The following is a 17,289-nucleotide window of genomic DNA, read 5'->3' as shown; positions in this document are numbered from 1 at the left end:
TCTTGGACATCATCAGGCCCTAATAAAAGATGTTTGACAAAAAGATTTCTTCCCTATCCAGCGGCTGCCCTAGACATGTTAATTTTGTTTGTGGAAAAGCTTTTCAGAGGGGCGGCCAGGTGGCACAGTGAGTAAGAGCACCAGCCCCAGAGTCGGGATGACCTGGGATCGAATGCGGGCTCTGATACTTAGCACCACACCCAGAAATAACTGTCCGTGTAACCGTGAGCAAGTTACTTAACCCCAATTGCTTAAAAAAAATGTGGAAAAGCTTTTCAACTTAAAGTAATCAAAATTATCTATATTATCTTTTGTAACAATGATCTCTTAAATTGCCAGATCTAATGGTCTTTTCTTAATCCTCGCCATTCTTTTACTTCTCTGAAGCCTTTGACACTGTTGATTTTTTTTAAAATATTACATCTTTATTTTCCCTAATCGCTAATTGAAATTCAACATTTTCTTCAATTATTTAAAAATGTGATTCTAAGAAGGGGTCCACAGGCTTCTGCAGGCTGCCTGCCATGGCAGTGCAGAACACAGGCAAGGTTAAGAATGTTGGTCCTGGGTGCAAGGATCTCCTCGGCACTCATGGGTTCAGCCTCTCTATGCAATGGATGCCCTGGTCTATTTATCCAACCCTAACCTCTTTCCTTTCCCCTAGTTCCTTGCCATCAGCTGCCTCTGAACAGCTCAGGCTGTATGTCCCATAGACATCCCAAACTCAGCGTGGTCACAGCTGAACTCCCATCTTTTCCCCCAAAGGCTTCCTTCTTTCTAACTCCCTTGTTCCTGTCCAGTGACACATGCATGTGCACATACACACTCACACATGTTCTCTCTCTTTCTCCAATCTGTTTCCAGATCCCTTTGATTTTACCTTGGTAACATCAGGCCCCCCCCCCTTCCCTCCATTCATATAGTTCAGCCTCTCACCCTTTCTTGGCCTATTGCAATGGCCTCCTCTTTGGTTTCCTGCCTCCAGCCTCACCTCTGCCCACCACATTCCCTCCAGTGGCTGCTGAGTGCCTCGGGGGCAGAACTGGTCCTCTTCGGCATGGGGAGTGTTTGCCAGGCTGGCTGCAGCTACCCTCTGTGCCTTCTTTGGTCCCTTCATGCTGGCCTTGCTCCTTAGCTCTAGGGGATTCTGGAAGCTTTGGGCTTCCTTTAGAACCCAGCTCGAACCCCCACTTAGGCAGTCAGCTGCTACCCATTTCCCCTCCCACACTGTCAGGTGCTTTTCCATCTCTGGTACTGCTTCAGATTCCCAATTATGCCCATGTTGTCTCCCCATTGGAATGTAAGCCCTCCTGAGGGCAGAGGCTGTTTGTCTCCAACACCTCATACAGTGGCCAGCACACCATAGGCACTTAATAAATGCTTGTCAGTCAAGCTTGATAAGATTTAGTTAAATGGGAATAAATGTAAAGCGAGCCACTTGAGTTCCAAACTAAATGTCTTGAGTGCAAGATGGCAGGAGGCCTGAAAGGCAGCAAACCACGACAAGGAGTCAGCCGAGTCAAGGGTCCTGAGGCCCCAGCTACCCAGTTCTGTGACCGGGCACAGGGGGGCATCCTGGAGCGTCTGGAGGGGCAGCCAGGCCCGGGTGCCTGCTTGAGGACCCCTCCTGGTTGCCCAGCCCGTGTCAGGGCTCCCCCTTCCTTGGGATCTTGCACCCCATTGATTTCACCACATCAGCCACCTGCCCTCCAGCAGGCCCAGCTCCTGCCCCAAAAATCTTCCTTCCTCAGGCTCAGGTGGATCTGTCAACGCCCAGGCCGTAGCACTCTCAGCTTTCTGATGCTGCTGTGGCCCCTCCCCCACTGCCCAGCACTGCCCTCCTTTTCTAGGCTTACATCTCCCTGCTGCCCTTCACACACTCCTGATTCCAGCCAAACTGGTCTTGTCTGGTCCCACACACTCCCAATGTGGTTTTGTGCTTCTATTGACTCCCCTGACTGGAAAACTCATTCCCTTTCTCCTCTAGGAAGTCCCTCCCCCTTCTCTGATGGTCCCAGCTTTCCCCTGGGGTTCACCAGGGGCTATGATTAAACTTAGCCTTCATTCTCCCCCCCCCCCCCCCCGCCGTTGCCTCCATGGTCCAGGACCAAAGATACTGCACATGCTGGGGCTGTAATCGATGTTTCTGTGACTTATTTGGCTGTTGGCTTGGGCCTGAGAGGTGGGGGGTGGCTGTAGGAGGACAGTGACTGAGGTGACTGACAGCAGCCCTGAGGCCAGGCAGAGGTGGCTCCTGGGGCAGAAAATGAGGGAGGCTCCCATGGTGTAGCCGGCTCCACTTTGGTCAGCTCTGAGGCTCCCCTGAGCTTTGGACCCTGTTCTCTTGTCTCCTCGGAGTCTCTGGTGTCCAACCCTCATTTTTACAAATGGGGAGGCTGAGGCCCAGAGAGGCGAAGGGACTTCCCCAAGGCCAGAGCTCCCCTGGATGCTCTCCAACTTAGCCATTTCCCTCATAAACCACAGCACAAAGAACAGGGATGGGACACAATTCCCCAAAAGTACTCCCAGCAAATCTGGCCATGACTGCAGCATGGACAGGGGAAGCCCCCAAACTTCCCCCAACCCCTTAAATTCCAGTTTGGGAGCTGTCCAATCTGTCTTTGCCATTCTATGTCTCAGGCCCTGGTGCAGACAGCACTAAACTGGGAGGGAGTGTAGACACACTGGGTGATGGAACCAGGATCGAAAAGGATCTTGTTGGGCTGGAGCATTGGGCAAAGTCTGGGAAGATGGTGTTCAGCAGGAGTCAATACAAAGTCTAACACTGGTTCAAAAAATCAACTTCCCAAGTACAAGGTGGAGGAAGTATGGTTAGACTTCAGACTGAAAAAGATCTGGGGGTCTTTGTGGCCTGCCAGCCTGCTCAAGATGAGTCAGCAGGGCAGTGTGGCTACCACAAAGGGCTAATGGGATAATGTGAAGAAAGTCAAGGAGAAGGAGGGCTGGGTGAGGAGGCTTGGAGAAGAGAAAACTGAGGGTACACAAGAGCTGGTTTGTTTCTTTGGGGCTGTCCCACAGTGGAGGAATTAAGCCAGGATTTGCTCAGCCCCAGGGGCCAAACTGGGGAGCAAAGCTGCAGAGAAGCCAGTCTAAACTGGATGATGTTTCTGGCTGTGACTAAGCTCAGCCTTCATTCTCCCCCGTTGCCTCCTTGGAGGAGGGCTCTCAGCAAAAGCTGGACAGCCGTTGGTGAGCCCTGTTGTAGTGGAGAGCCCTTTAGGGTCTGGATTAGACTGGATGTTGCTGAGACCCTGTCTGGCTTTCTCTGACTCTGAGGTTTTGACTTTCTATGTGTCCGACTCAGTTTACCTCTGGCTTTGTGCCTGTGTTTCTGAGATTATCTTATTCTCAGGGGTGCTGGCCTGGCATATCCATCCCTGCCAGGTGTCCAGTCATATGGAGGGGCCCAGCCCTACCCTCTGAGAGTGCTGTTTGTCATGAGTGGGCTGACTGGAATGTGCAGGGGCTGGGGGGCTTCTGGAAGGGGGAGGCACATCCTGAGAGTGACTCTGAGTGGAGCAAGGGTCAGGGCAGCCCCTGTGCCTGAGCCTGGGAGGGCAGATGAGGGCAGCTCTGGAGGGCTGGCGGGCAGGTGGGCGAGCTGGTAGGGTTAACAGCTCGACCTAATGAGAGGGAAGAGGCAGGAGCAGCGGCAGCAGCAGTGGCGAGCCAGGAAATGCATCTCAGCCGCCAAGCAGAAGCCGGGCTGCTGGCCCAGCATCCTCAGGAAGTAATTAAGGCTCCGATTGGCCACAGGCCGGGGGCGTCTGGAGCTCATTCATCCGCTGCAGGCCCCAGCTGGGAGAGTCGCAGGGAGTCTCTGAGAGCATTCAGAGAGCAGGTGGAGGGGGAGTGAGGAGCCACCCCAGACCCTGCCCCCGGGTGTCTGTCAGTCTGGAAGCCAGGGTTGGGGAGCAGTTCTAGGCTCTGCCTTTAAGGGCCTCACGGTCTGGGAGGGCAGAGGGGGAGCAGCCCTGGTCCTTTCCCCATGACCCCACTTCCCTCTTCACCTAAGACATGAGAGCAGAGGGTCCTGGAATGCCAAGGCCCAGGTGTTTGGACCTGAACTCCTAGGCAGCAGGGAGCCAGCAAGCTGACCATAGTGGTCAGACCTCGGCATGAAGGGATCACTTTGGCTTTTCTGTTACAGTGTGCTTTGGCAGTCCCCCGTCCTCCTGGGCTGGGACACCACTCACAGAGGATGTCAGGCCTCCACCCCCGAGTGCAGTGAGTCCTTAGGAGTCTCGGTCTAGACAGAGGGCCTACTCTGTACCAGGCACCAGTTTGGGCACTAGGCATGTGAATACAGGTGTTCAAATCGCTGCCCTCGAGGTGTTCACGTTTTCAGGGGGGTGAGAGCACACGCAGTGTATAAACATGGACATATACACCAAATGGGAGTACTGGGTATTGGGTGGGGGTGAGGAATGTGGGGCAGAAAAGGCCTCCTGGAGAAACCGGTGCTTGAACTGGCCTTGGGAGTAATCATAGGCTGATCCTAAGAGGCAGAGATGGGCGAGGGGTGCGTTCCAGGCTTGGGGTACAGCCTGCATAGGGACCTGGGCACCGGAGATGGCCTAATGGTGTGCCAGGTTGCCTGGGGTCTGGCCCGTGCCCTCAGACAGAAGGCAGGGCAGCTGCCAGCACCAGCCCCCTCCCCCTGGGATCAGGGCTGATTCAGGCCCCCAGGGTGCTCTGCTTTCATTGTCTCATTTGGTCCCCACAAGGACCTGGGAGGTAAGTTTTACAGATGAGGACACTGAGGCACAGAGAATCTGCCAGGCCTGCCCAACTCGTATTGTAGGACAGGGAGACTGGAGAGGGGCCATGGGACGTGGGCTGGCTGCCTCAGCCTGGCAGACGTGGCCTCAGGTGGTTTCATTGGGGGTGGAAGGTGCTGTCATGGGAATTGGGTGGGACGAGTGTCTGGGCCGGGGCTCTCTGCCACCAGCTTGTTGGGAACAAGTCCCGGGGAGCCTGGGCTGGCCTCCCCCTGGCCCTGAGCCCGGGCCTGAAACTGCTTGGAGCAGCCTCTACGGAGAGGCTCCCCTCCCCGTGGGGTCCTGGGGGAGGGGCTTAGCTCTTCCTCGGGCTCGGCCTGGCCTTTTGCACCCTGTGTCCTCCCGGTCAGGACTGTATTGATAGGGCAGGAAGTTCTTGGAGCGAGGCCGGGGGGGGGAGGGGGGCGCCTCTGAGGGACCCTTTGACTAGAACACTTCACCTTACCAGGAGCTCACTCCTGCCACATGTGCCCAGAATGCCCCCCACCCCCACCCCAGACTGCTCTTGGCGTGCGGTGTTTTTGGTGACCTCAGGCCTCAGTTGGCCTCTTGGTGCTCCTGGCTCTGCCCTTTGAAGGCAGCTGCTGTGTATCCTTCTCTCCTCTGGCTCCTTCTTGTGTCCCAGGCTCCAGGCCCTTCCCAGGAGCCCCCATCTCACAGGCTGCTTCCCTTCATCGTAGGTCTGCTGGTCCTGGCCATGGCCCTGGAGGCTGCCCCTCGGTGGTTGATGATGGTCCCGCTGCTGCCTGCCCTTTTGTTCCTTGGATTCGCAGTGGGCGCCCAGGCAGACAGTAAGTCCCCTCACACTTCTGAAGGTCTCCAGCAGGCAGGGGCCCACAGGGAGGTGGGGGGCCTGAGCCCCTTGAGGAGTCCAGGTGGGAGAGGAGGGGGTGGATCCTAGAGATGCTGAAGAGGTGAAATCCACAGTCCCTGGGACAGCTTAGATATGGGGAGGAGGGGCAGATGAGAGAGGGGGAGCTGGGCTTGGCACCTGGCGGGGCCTCGGGAAGGAGGGCAGGGTCCGCCCCTGGCAGCTCAGGTTCTGACGGTGGCTGCCTTGTGGTTGGCTGGGCAGGGCTGGGGAGGCTGCTAGACTTTGTCCTGGCTCCGGGAGGGGCCGAGCATAGGGGCTCGAAGGATCTGTACGTCAAAGCTTGGGAGTTGGAGTTGAGGCCTTGGGATCCTGGAGGGTGCTGGAGGAAACTGAGGCAGCCCACAGCTGGGAGGGCAGGCCCTAGGCTTATTGCTCCCTACTCAGCCCCAAGGACTGGACCGCAGAACCCAGCCCCTAAAGGCCCATGGGAAGAGCCGGCTGTTCTCTTCCCTCTCCCCCCCACCTTGCAGTCTGGTCTGTGGGGGTGGGGACTGGCTGCTGGTCTGACAGGTTTTCAGGCTGAGACTGGCTGGGAGTTGGAGTGGGGGTGGGGCATCTCCAGCAAACCCTCTGGGCCCTGCTGCCTGCCCAGTCCTGCCCCCTCCTGAAGGGCACACAGGTGCCTCTGAGTAGGAGGAGCCTGTTCCTGGGGCATGGACCAGGGAGGGAAGGCCCTGATTGGAGCTCCATCTCACCTGGCACCCGCCTCCCCTTCCTTTTGCCCCAGCCCCCTTGCTGAGGGGGTGGGTGCTGGCTACCAGGGCCCACTTGGCAGGGTTGAAAGGCCTCCATCCCTAAGGTCCCTCCCAGAGGCAAGGCTGCCTCCAGGGGCTCTCAGGACAGGAGACCCTGAGCTGAGTCAGCAGTGGCACCCTGGGCCCCAAGTCAGGCCTCTTGTGATGGCAGCACAGTGCGTGTGGCAGAGCCCCTGTCTGACCACCAAGGCTTGCTCACTGGCCGGCCCCAGACCCCAGTCAGATTGGCCCCTGTGCCTTTGCCTAGGCAGTTTCTCCAGCCTGTTCTCAGAGCCCTCCTTTCCTTTGTGGCTCAGCTGAAACAGCAGCTCTGCTTCAGCTGCTGCTGGGGCTGCCCCCTTCCCATCATCTTTGGTTGGCTTTTTATCGACTTTTATGTATACCTGTTGCCTCCCCGTGGAATGAAAGCTGCGTGAGGGCAAGGACCGCTTCTCTTTGTGCCTGGCACAGAGAAGGTGCTTCCTAAATGTTCTGTTGCTCAGCTGATCATGGACCCACATCTCCAGGGGTCGGGTCCTGGTCAGGGGTGACCGCCCATCTGCCCCCCTTTGCTCTAGGTAAGCCCACGTTCGTGAAGGCTCCTGAGGACCAGACAGGCCTGTCTGGGGGTGTGGCCTCCTTCGTGTGCCAGGCCACGGGTGAGCCCAAGCCCCGAATCACCTGGATGAAGAAGGGCAAGAAGGTCAGCTCCCAGCGGTTTGAGGTGAGGCTACCCGCCCGGCTGACAACATGCTGTCAGGGTGAGGGGGACTTGAGGGAAGGACATTGGGAAGTGAGACCATGGGACCCAGAGGATGGGTGGGGACAGGCCTGGGGAGGCCAGGGAAGGGAGTCCCTGAGGTGTATGGGGATAGGACTGTTTGTGGCCCGTGGGGGGAGGGGGGGGGGGCGGGGGGCCTGGGAGGAGGCCTGAGCATCCTGCGGCCAGGCTTATCCACGGATGTAGCTGAGAGGGGTCAGGGAACAGGAGGGCACTCAGCAAGAGCTTTCCTTTGGCCCTTGGAACTGGAAGCCCAAGAAAGACCTGGATCTCTTGGGGGCTGAGACAAGGCTTTCCGTGTAGTGGGGTATGAATCCCAGCTGAAAGGTAGGGCCTGGGGTTTGGGTTTCAGTTTGTAGGAGTGGAAGCAAGATGTTGGGGGGGATTGGCAAGAGGGAGAAGAAGGCAGGAGGCCTGCTGGGTCATCCCTATCCTCTAGCCCCTTCCCACTTCTGGCAGCACTCCAAGCAGAGATAGCCAGGAAGGGGGGTACCCACGGAGCTCCCCTGGGCCTACAGCGTGCCACCCTCCTGCAGGTGATTGAGTTTGACGACGGAGCTGGCTCTGTGCTCCGGATCCAGCCTCTGCGGGTGCACCGGGATGAGGCCATTTACGAGTGTACAGCCACAAACAGCCTGGGCGAGATCAACATCAGTGCCAAACTGACCGTGCTGGAAGGTACGTACAGGGCCTGTGGGCTCAGGGGTTGTTGCAGCTAGCAGTGGGTGGAGAGGCTGGACAGACCCCTGTGTGGTGGTCATTGAGTCAAGGAAGTCACTTTGTGTGACATTTGGTGCAGCTGAGTGGTCCCTTGCAGTGGAATGGTCAGTGAGGTAGGGTCTCTGCTTGTGGTCTCTATGTGATGGTCAGTGAGACCAGACAGCCCCTTATGGTCTCTCTCTGATATTGAGGGTGCACAGTATGGATGGCCAGGAGGAGGGAGACAGAGTGGCATTTTGAAAAGAGAAGGGCGCTTGGGCTCCAGGCAGGTTCTGCCAGTGTTTGGGCCTGGGCTGGGATCTTTGGGGGTTGGGAAGTTGGCAAGGATATTTCAGGGTGGGGGTGAGATGAGGGCCTAGCCACAAAGAGGGAAGAGAACTTTTCTAGGAGTGGGTCTTGTGAACCATGGGAGGGGAGGCCACCAGTGTAGACAGAGATGTTCAGAAATGGAGCAGGATTAGTCAAATCCCACCTCCAAGCCTTGTTGACTGTGGGCCCTTGGACAAGTCTCTTGGCCTCATAAAAGGATTGGGCAAGTCCACGTGGCCTCAGAGGTTCCTTCTGGCTCTTAGTCTGTGATTCAGCCCTTGAATTACTAAGACCTGGGGCCCAGGAGCCGTCCTTGTTTGCTGACTGAGCAGTCACTTCCCTCCTTCAAGTTGGCCCCAGATTGTAGAAGGTCTTGAATGCCAGGATAAATTGTAAGCAGTGGAGAGCTGTTTCTGCAGTGCCCAGGATATCTGTTCTGCCACTCCAAGAGCCATGGTTGGGCGTCCTAGTGGTCTTGGCCCTGGGCTGCTGCAGGGAGGCCTCCCTGAGGTGCCACCTGCAGCATATCCTGGGACAGGGGAGAGGGGTGCCCCTTCCTGAAGAAGGCTGCATTCACTGAGTCTGAAGGATGCGGAGGAATTCAGTAGGGAGAGAATTAGGGGGAGGGCATTCTAGACAAAGGGAATGGCCCAAGCAAAGACTTGGTGGGAAGAAAGCCCCAGGGAGGCAAGGTGCCAGGTCACCACAGAGAGCCTCAAGTGTAGACAGAAGATGCCAGCCTTGGTTTAGGTTTCTGAGCAGAGACCAGACGTGCATGAAACCAGCCAATCTTCCTGGGGCTGGGGTAGCCCCACCTCCCCTGCTTGGCCTGTGGGACTAGCTGGGCCTCCGCCCTTGTGCAACTGAGGGCACTTAGAGCAGGAAGAGCTGAGTTCCAGTCCAGCCTCAAGCCCTTAGTAACTGGGCAACTCTGTTAAATGTTTCTATGCTTCAGTTTCCCCTTCTGTTGAAATGTGGGCACTAACAGCACCCATCTCCTAGAGTTCTCATGAGAACCCAGTGATATAAGGTGATAGAGTGCTTTGAAACCATAAAACGCTCAGGACTGTCTACAGTTTGTCCGTCCTCCTTCCCCAGGGGCTGATCCTGCTCCTCTACCTCCAGCCTCCTGGTAACAGAATCTTCCTGGACTTGGAGCTGCTAGGGGCCCCCTCTCTCCCCTCCCCTCCCCTTTCCTCTCTTGTCTGTCTGTTTGTGCCTCTGGCTTCTTCCCTCCCTCCTGCCCACCTGCCCAGGCCTCCTCCTCTGCTTGGCTCTGGCAGCCTGACAGGCTGGCAGTCCTTGGTCCTGGCCCCACCCCCTCCACTATCCCCATCCGTCCACCGAGGGTTGCTATGGAAACCTTGGCCAGGCCAGGGCAGGAGTGGGTGGAGCCAGAGCTGCAGAATGCTAGCAGCCACCACAAGAGCTGCCCTCCGGGGTCATCAGCCTCCTCTCTGTGGCTGGTGAGTGATAGCCGATGGCTGGGCCCAGGAGGTATCAGCTTGGAGGAAGAGGGGCTGGGCCTGTGTCTTCCTCCTCGCCCCTAGGAGAGCCTGTGGCAGAGTACTGAGACAAAGGGCAGCCTTGACCTTGCCTGCCCTCAGGTGGGATCCCAGGGTCCAACCTGGTTTGGCATTAAGGGTTAAGCAGTATTTATTAAAGCCAACAGAATTAGGGTCTCTGGTGTCACACAGTCCCGGCTTTGCCTATGAAGACTTCAGACTCAAGATAGGCACAGCGGGTTTCCTAGGAGCTGCTCCCAAGACAGAACTAGGACTTTACTACTGAGTGGTAATGACTTGTTTTCAGGGGTTGGGGGAGTGTTTGTTTCTGGTTTTGTTTTTCCTTTTGTCAGAAAGAAAAATAATGCTCGGTGATGTAGGCAAGTCAGGAAGGAGGTCAGGGGTCTGGGGGTCAGGAAGGGAAGGGCTGTGTGTGTCTGTGTGTAAAGTCCTGTCCTGCCACTTGTGGGTGCTTGGATCTGAGTCGGAAGGCACTACTTTCCTCCAGGTCATGCTTGGCTAGCTGCAGGTGCCCCCAAGGGCTCTGTCCTGAGTTGCTTCTCTTTTCCCATGACCCTCTTTCCATGGGAGGCCTAGTCATCAGCTCCCTTAGGCTCAGTGATCTTCTCTGGGCATCGACCTCTCTCCTGAGCGCCTGTCCCATATCACCGACTGCCTGAAGAAAAGGGACCACAGGCCCATATCCATAGCCAACGCCAACCACTTCAACATATAGGCGAGGAAACTGAGGCACGGATGGAAGTTAGGGGACTTGGCCAGAGTCACACAGCTAGCAGGATTTGAACCCAGGTCTTCCCAACTTCAGTTCCAGGCTCAAGTATGACATGCTGTGGAGGTGGAAATGACAAGATTGGGCGAGTGGGTGGGGCTGGGGGTTGAGGGAGAATTAGGAGTTGAGGAGGAGGACCTTGGGGCTGGGAGGCTGAGCATATGATGGCTCCCCTCCCCCATATGGTCCAGGCTGCCTCCTGGAAGGTCTCCCTGTCTCTAGTTTCTTTCCTACTTAGCTGCCAAAGCAACCTGCCTAAAATACAGTCATGACCTTGTTACAATTCTGCTCAAGAAACTTTTGTGGCTCCCTATTGCCTTTTAGAGAAAATACAGATCTCTGTGTTGGGCATTTACAAGCCTTCACAATCACCTTCAACCTGCCCTCTCAGGCTGATTGCAGATTTCTCCAACAGCCCACAGTCCAGTCCAGCTGGTCAGCTTCTTCTGTGGATATGTCCTCTCCCACCACTAGGCCTTTGCTCAGGCTGTGCCTCATGCCTGGAATGCTCCACCTCCTCACTCCCTTCCTAGGGGCCGTTTCCTCCAAGAAGCCATTCTTGGTTCTCCTATTCGCTCTCCCTCCCTGGTACAGTCTTTGTGCTTTACCTGTCTATGTTAACTTGTCAGCAGTACCCCACATAGACTCTAAGATCCTTGAAGGCAGGCGGGGACCGTCTCACCCTTGCATTCCTCTGTCTGGTGTCTGCTCAGTGCCTGGCACTCCCTGATCACTAGAGGCCGGCTTAAGGATCAGCCCAGCTATAGAGGGAAGAGCAGCCTGGGTGTGCCAGCGTTCTCGGCTCGCTCCCAAAGCCCTGGAGCCAGCCTGTGCCCTTCTCCTGTCCTTCTACCTCTTTTGTGCCACTCACTGTCTTCCTCACTCTCCCTCCTCTGTCCCCTGGGCTGACTTTATCTCATCATTGCCCAGGCCTGTCTTGAGCCACTGAGACAGAAGCACAGAGCATCAGGCCCAGGACAATCCTTGGGGGCATCTAATCCAATCTGACCCTAAACAGGCTTCCCCCCCGAAACACACAGAGACAAGATGAACCTTCGGCTCCCTGCATGGAGGCAGGCTGGCCCGTCTTGGCAGTGAGCCATCCCCATTGACTGGGGCTGATGTCCCCTCATGAATCCACAAGCATTTGCTGGGAAGAGGGCTCTGACTGCCTCCTGCACATGGGCATTCCTGGAACTCATATCTCAGACTCTGAGCTATGGGGACTGTGGCGGGGGCAGCAGGGAATAGGGACGTTCCTGAAAGGCAGCTAAGGGAGACCAAAAGTCTGAGGGGCAGGAGAGGGGAGAGGGGAGACAGAGCCACAGACAGGGGAGAGGAGAGAGAGACACACAGGGAAAGAGGGAGGGAAGGAGAGGACAAACCAGGCCTGTGGCCCCCTGTCAGGGACTGAGGTGGCCGCCTGGGGGCCAGAACTGAAGGAGTCTGAAAGGATGTCCCCAGAGAGAGAGGAGAGGGGCTGATTCTGAGCAGGAATGGCAGAGTGCCAGCAAACAGCAAGGGTGCACAGGTAATGTTGAGAGCAAGCAAGGCAGGCATCCAGCATATTGGGGGGCCCTGTTGGAAGTCTGAAAAGGAGCTGTGGAAGGGGAGGCACCATCAGCTTCATCTCTGTGGATGGAGGGACCGTCCTGGTAGACAAGCTCCCCAGGCCAGCTGTGCTTAGGAAGAGGGACCACCAGGCTGGAGGCAGATGGAGATGGAAGTTGTCCTAGTTTTTAGAAGAGCGTGTTCTGGGCATTGAGGTCGTGCTCTTTTAAAGGTGGCCCTTGACAAAATTTCAGCGAGGGTTATTATTAAAGGGATAGTTTGTGAGGATGGTTTGTCCTCTGAAAGGGAAGGAGCTGAGAGAGGCTGTCAGGAAAAATTGGCCCCATCTCCTTACTGGGTACAGAGGCTCCAAAAGCTGGCATACTCCTGACCAGGCTGTCAGCGGCCTGGGCTTGGCTCCTGAGTCCCTCAGGGGACACTGGCCTGTGCTGGGCCCTCCCTGAGGTCAGCTTTGCCCCTAGTAATAGAATTGCTGAGGGGTGCCCAGAGCAGGCCCGGGGGATAGGGGCCAGGTAAGCCTCCCCAAAGCTGCTCTGGGGGGTTCTCTGGGGCCGGGGAAGCAGCCTGGGTTGGCTGCAGGCCCCTTGCATCTCCCTGTCCATTTGGGTGTTGAGTGGCTGTCCCCAGGCTGGGAGGGCAGCTTTGCAGATGCCCTGGCTTCCTCCAAGGCTCAACGACGCCATCTGTAAATTGCCTACGTCCCTCTGTCCCTCTGTCCCTCTCCTGGTTGGTGTTTCTTCTTTTTGTCCCAATGCCTTGCATGGAGTAGGAACTTAATACATGAACGTTGAGTTGGACTGAACAGGTCTCACTTGACAGAATCAAGATTGAAGACTAATTCACAGACTAAATCAGGGTCTGGTGGTAATGCGGTGAAATTCAGCAGAGAGAAATGTCCCATCTTATAGCCAGGTTCAGAAAGGTTGGCCTTTCAAGAATATGGACTGGGAGTGGGGATCCTGGTTAAGCAGGTGTTTGAAAAAGCTTTGGGGCTTTGAGTAGGCCACCAGCTGGGCATCGGGGAGTCAGTGGTGCCTCCCCCCAGTGGCAGCCACCCAGGCTTGTGGGGTGGTGGGCTGCAGAGAGGGCGTGGTGTCCCCTGGTGGGGAGCAGGGCCTGAGAGGCCTCAATCTCTTATCAGTAAAACAGGAGAATCTTAGCACCATCCTCCCATGGCCATTTCTTTTTTTTTTTTTTTTTTTTGTACATATGGGTTCTTTTTCCCATGGCCATTTCTGAGAGGCAAATGTGAGCTGGAGGGGAGGTTGAAATCAGCAGACCCAGAGGGAAAGAAGAGGCCTTGAATGCCAGGCAGCATGTGGGGGCTGTGGCGAGGGCCCTCCCCCCCACCTCGCCATTCATCTTCAGACTGATCCCAGCAGCTCTCAGATTAAAAAACAAAACAGGCTTTTAAGATGCCAGGTTTGATGAGTGGAAGAATGGGGAGCTGCTGCCTGAGTGGTGGAAAGGAGGGGGAGGTGCTCTTGGGAGAGGGAGGGGGCTCCCGCGCCTGCTCACAGGCCGGCCCGGGTGGGGGGCTCCAGCCTGTGGAGTCTGTGCACGTGTGTGATGGGTGTGGGTGTGGGTGTGCACACACAGCTCAGGCGGCTGGTAAACACACAGGTGAGGAGGTCACCCCAACAGACGTTGCCACGGCCTCCGCTCTGTTGGGGTGTCTGGCTGTGGAGACTCTCCATCTGTCTGCTTGTGTGAGCTCAGCCTCCTCTCTGGGCCCCATCTGCCAGGGCCCGGGGGGAGGGGCCCAGACCCCGGGACTGAACAGCTGGGGGTGGAGAGCCTGAGTTATGAGCCCCTGTCACCACTTGATGGGGATTCCTTTCAGGGGTGAGCTGAACAGGGGGCACTGAGGGCCCACCAGCTCCCAGGGTCTTGGCTTCTGGTGTCAGGCCTCCAGGTGCCCCCTCCCCCTGGAGCAAGATGGGGGGGGGGGACATTGCAGAGATTCCAGGGGAGGGCAGGGACTAGGCATGAGGCCAGTCAGCCACTCCTCAGTGCCAGGCACAGGTGGACTCCAGGAAGGGAGAAGGATTGGGGGAGTCCTTCTACCTCCATCTTCCCCATATTTACCTGCTTGTGGAAGCAAGTCCTTTGGGGGAAATGTTAACTGTCTTCTGCTGGGACTTAGACACGTAAGCCCCTTTAAATTAAGTGTCTGTCCAGTTTCCCACTGAGCCCCTGCTCCCTCTCCCAGTCTCCCCATTCCCTGCACATCCTTTTGTCGTCCCTGTCCCCCAAACTGGAATCCCCTTGAGGGCAGGGGCTAGAGGAGGTGTTGTGAGGCAGGTAGCTCCTGGGGCCCTGTAGCATCCCTGGGGAGAAGGGGAAAGCCCTCAGGGGCAGGGCCCTGTCAGTCCCCATGGCCAGGGGCACACACACCCCTCCCCCTGCTGGGAGCTTTGCTTGGCTCTCCTCTGGAGCTCAGGTCCACCTTCCCTCCAAGGGCAGTGGGCAGGACACAGGGCTCCTGCCCACCGTTATAGTCCAGCTCTGAATGAGGACCAATTGTGTGCAGAGTTTGGGTGACATGGGTCCTTCCCCTCACAGGCACCCCAGCCCACACGAGTGGGGGGAAATTCTCCCACACACTTGCTGAAGATAGGTGAGAGGCAAACCCTGTGCTCTGGGATCATCCCGGGACAAGCAGGGAAGGTTGCCTGGTGGAGGCAGCCTGGGAGGAGGTGAGCAGTGCGTCCAGAAGGAAGGAGGGCCCCGGGATGGGAGGGCAGGGGCAGGGTAGAGGTTGAAGCTAGAACAGGGTGCGCCCCCCGACCCTGGGCTGCAGGGCCTGCCTCCCCTCTCCCCGTGAGGGCTCCTGTTCTTTTCTTTCTCTCCCCCCCCCCCCATCTCCATAGTAACCAGATGGGCCTGAGCTGGGCAGTGAGAAAGCCTGGAGAAGAATGGGAAGACGGCCCGGACCCGCCTTTGTGGGTACCTGGGTGGTCTAGACAGGCCCCTTCTGGCCCAGATGCCAGATGGCTGGGACCAGGCCTCGGGCTCTTTGCTGGCCTGACCCAGGTGCTGACACATAGCCCTGTGCCCGCCCACCTCCTGTCTGGGCGTCCCCTGCTCTCAGCTCCCTGCATGCGAAGGAGGGGGCACAGTAGTCCTGGCTCTGGCCGCCTCGCGCACATGCCTTCTTCTTTCTGCCACTTGTTTCCTCTCTGGGAATGAGGGTAGACATCGACCCTGTTGATGATGATGGTGACTGTGTAGATAGCATCTGCTTGCCAGGTGCCAGTCAGGTACTGGGCAGGGTGATTCACAGGTGCTGGGATCATCCTCGTTTTTTAGTTGAGGAAACTGAGGCACAGATGAAGTGATTTGCCCAAGGTCACACAACTAGGCAGTATCTCAGGCCAGAGAACTTGGGCAGCGGGCCTGAGCATTTAGCTGGCTTACAGACAACAGACAGAAGCCCACACTCCCTGAACCTGAGTTCCCTGAGTGCCTCCACTCAGTTCTTGGTGCAGCCTGAGCATTCCAGACTTTACTCACTGTGTGACTGGAGGCCCCTCCCCTTACTATTGTGGGCCTCAGTTTCCCCATCTGTGAAATTCAGGAATGAGGCTGGGTGGATGCTAGGAGCTAAAGGGTGGGCCGCTGGGTGGCTGGGTGTGGCTGGGCCAGGCCAAGGCCACCCCTGCTTCTCATTCTGAATTTTGCATGAACAGGGCCATGTGACTGAAGGACAGGCAGAGAGAGGCCTGGCTGGCCTGGGATTTCTGTTTACGAGGCTCAGTGTCTTAATGAGATTGAGAGCGGCAGCTAATTGCCAGAGGATTGAATTACAAGAGCAGATGGCTGGGTTGGGCTGCTTCCTTCTCCTCCACCATGTGCTAGGGATACCCCAGAGGCAGCCTTTCTGAAGCTGTAGGCCCAGGGCTCTCCTGCATCCCCCTCTCCCCAAAGCACTCCCCCTCCATGGGCTCAGAGCTGGCCTGTCACCAGCTGGGGGTGACTTGAGGATGGGGCACAAAAGGGTCTGAGGCCAACATCCACAGACAGCCCGTGGCCTTGGCATGTTCAGTCCCTACCCACAGATGAACCTGGAAGGAAGGGCCCCCTCCTGGAACACCCTAAGAGCATTTGGCTAGTCCTCTTTCTGGCAGCCTGGGTCGGGGTGTGAAGAGGATGGCTTCCAGGCCGGGCCTGAGCCTTCGGGCCCACTGTCCTTGGTCCTGGTCAGACCAGCTAGAGGCATGTTCAGTTCTGGGCTCCCTGGGTCAGGATGGATGGATTGGAGGGTGCCCAAAGGGGCACCCATGGCATGGAGGACCAGTGGAAGGATCCAGCCTGGAGAGGAAGAAGCTGTCTTCAAGGGCTGGCCTTGTAATTTGCTGAGCCTCAGAGGGAAGGTCTAGGGTCTACGGAAGGCAGGGTTCGGTACTCAAGCCTTTAAAAAACTACCTCGCATTGAATGTCATCCCAGAATGGAACGGGCAGGCGGCCCCAAGAGGTAGTGAGTTTCCCGTCCTCAGAGGTTCCCAAGTGGGAGCTGGCCATCCGCTGACTGGGGGTATCCTGGAGGACTCCGGTTCAGGTCTGGCTTGGATTAGCTTACAAGACCACATGACACATTAGTCTGAGCTGAATTCACAATCAGAAAACCTGGATTAGAGTCCTCCGCTGCCATTCAGTAACTATGTAACTTGGCCAGGTGACAGCCAGCATTTACACAGCACTCTCAGGTTAGCAAAGTGCTATATGACTATCTCATTTTGTCTTCACAACAACCCTGGAGGATAGGAGCTATTATTATCCCCATTTTACAGGCGAGGACACTGAGGCAGAGAGGCTAAGTGACTTGCCTGGGCTCACATTAGCTAGTTAGTGTTTGAGGCTGGATTTGAACTCAGATCTTCCTGATTCCAAGACCAGTGATCTATCCACTATTCTACCTAGTTGTCTTAGTCCCTTAACTACCTCAGTTTCTCTTTCTTTCTCTCTATCCCCACCTTTCTTTCTCTCTGTTTCTCCCTCTCTGTCTCTCTCTCTCTCTGGCTCCGTTTTTCTCTCATTGTCTCCTCTTCCTTTCTCCCTCAATCTCTCTTTTTCTCTCATCCCCCCTTCTCTCTTCTCTGTCAATCTCTCTCATTCGCTCTCTCCCTTCCCTTTCTTTCTCTTTCCCTCTTCCCCCCTCATTATTCATCCTCTCTCTCCCCCCTTCTCTTTTTCTCTCTC

General features: G+C 56.5%; 1 protein-coding gene across 3 annotated transcripts in view; it reads left to right on the top strand.

Annotated features, from left to right (window-relative positions):
• LOC138165067 (receptor-type tyrosine-protein phosphatase F) overlaps positions 1–17,289 on the top strand; it is a 95,648-nt gene that overhangs the window by 13,201 nt on the left and 65,158 nt on the right. For all 3 annotated transcript variants that reach the window (XM_069093186.1, XM_069093188.1, XM_069093185.1), the window contains exons 3-5: positions 5,483–5,593; positions 6,989–7,134; positions 7,728–7,869. In XM_069093186.1, coding sequence (XP_068949287.1) covers positions 5,500–5,593; positions 6,989–7,134; positions 7,728–7,869 — 382 coding nt within the window. In that variant the 5' untranslated portion in view covers positions 5,483–5,499. The remainder of the gene's footprint in view (positions 1–5,482; positions 5,594–6,988; positions 7,135–7,727; positions 7,870–17,289) is intronic.

Source organism: Petaurus breviceps, unplaced genomic scaffold (assembly GCF_028583685.1).
Source record: "Petaurus breviceps papuanus isolate PSGF00001 unplaced genomic scaffold, PetGlider_PUasm1.0 207, whole genome shotgun sequence".
In the NCBI taxonomy this organism is placed as follows: Eukaryota; Metazoa; Chordata; class Mammalia; order Diprotodontia; family Petauridae; genus Petaurus; species Petaurus breviceps.
The sequence above is the reverse complement of the archived record's forward strand: the minus strand, read 5'-3'. Positions and strand labels throughout refer to the sequence as shown.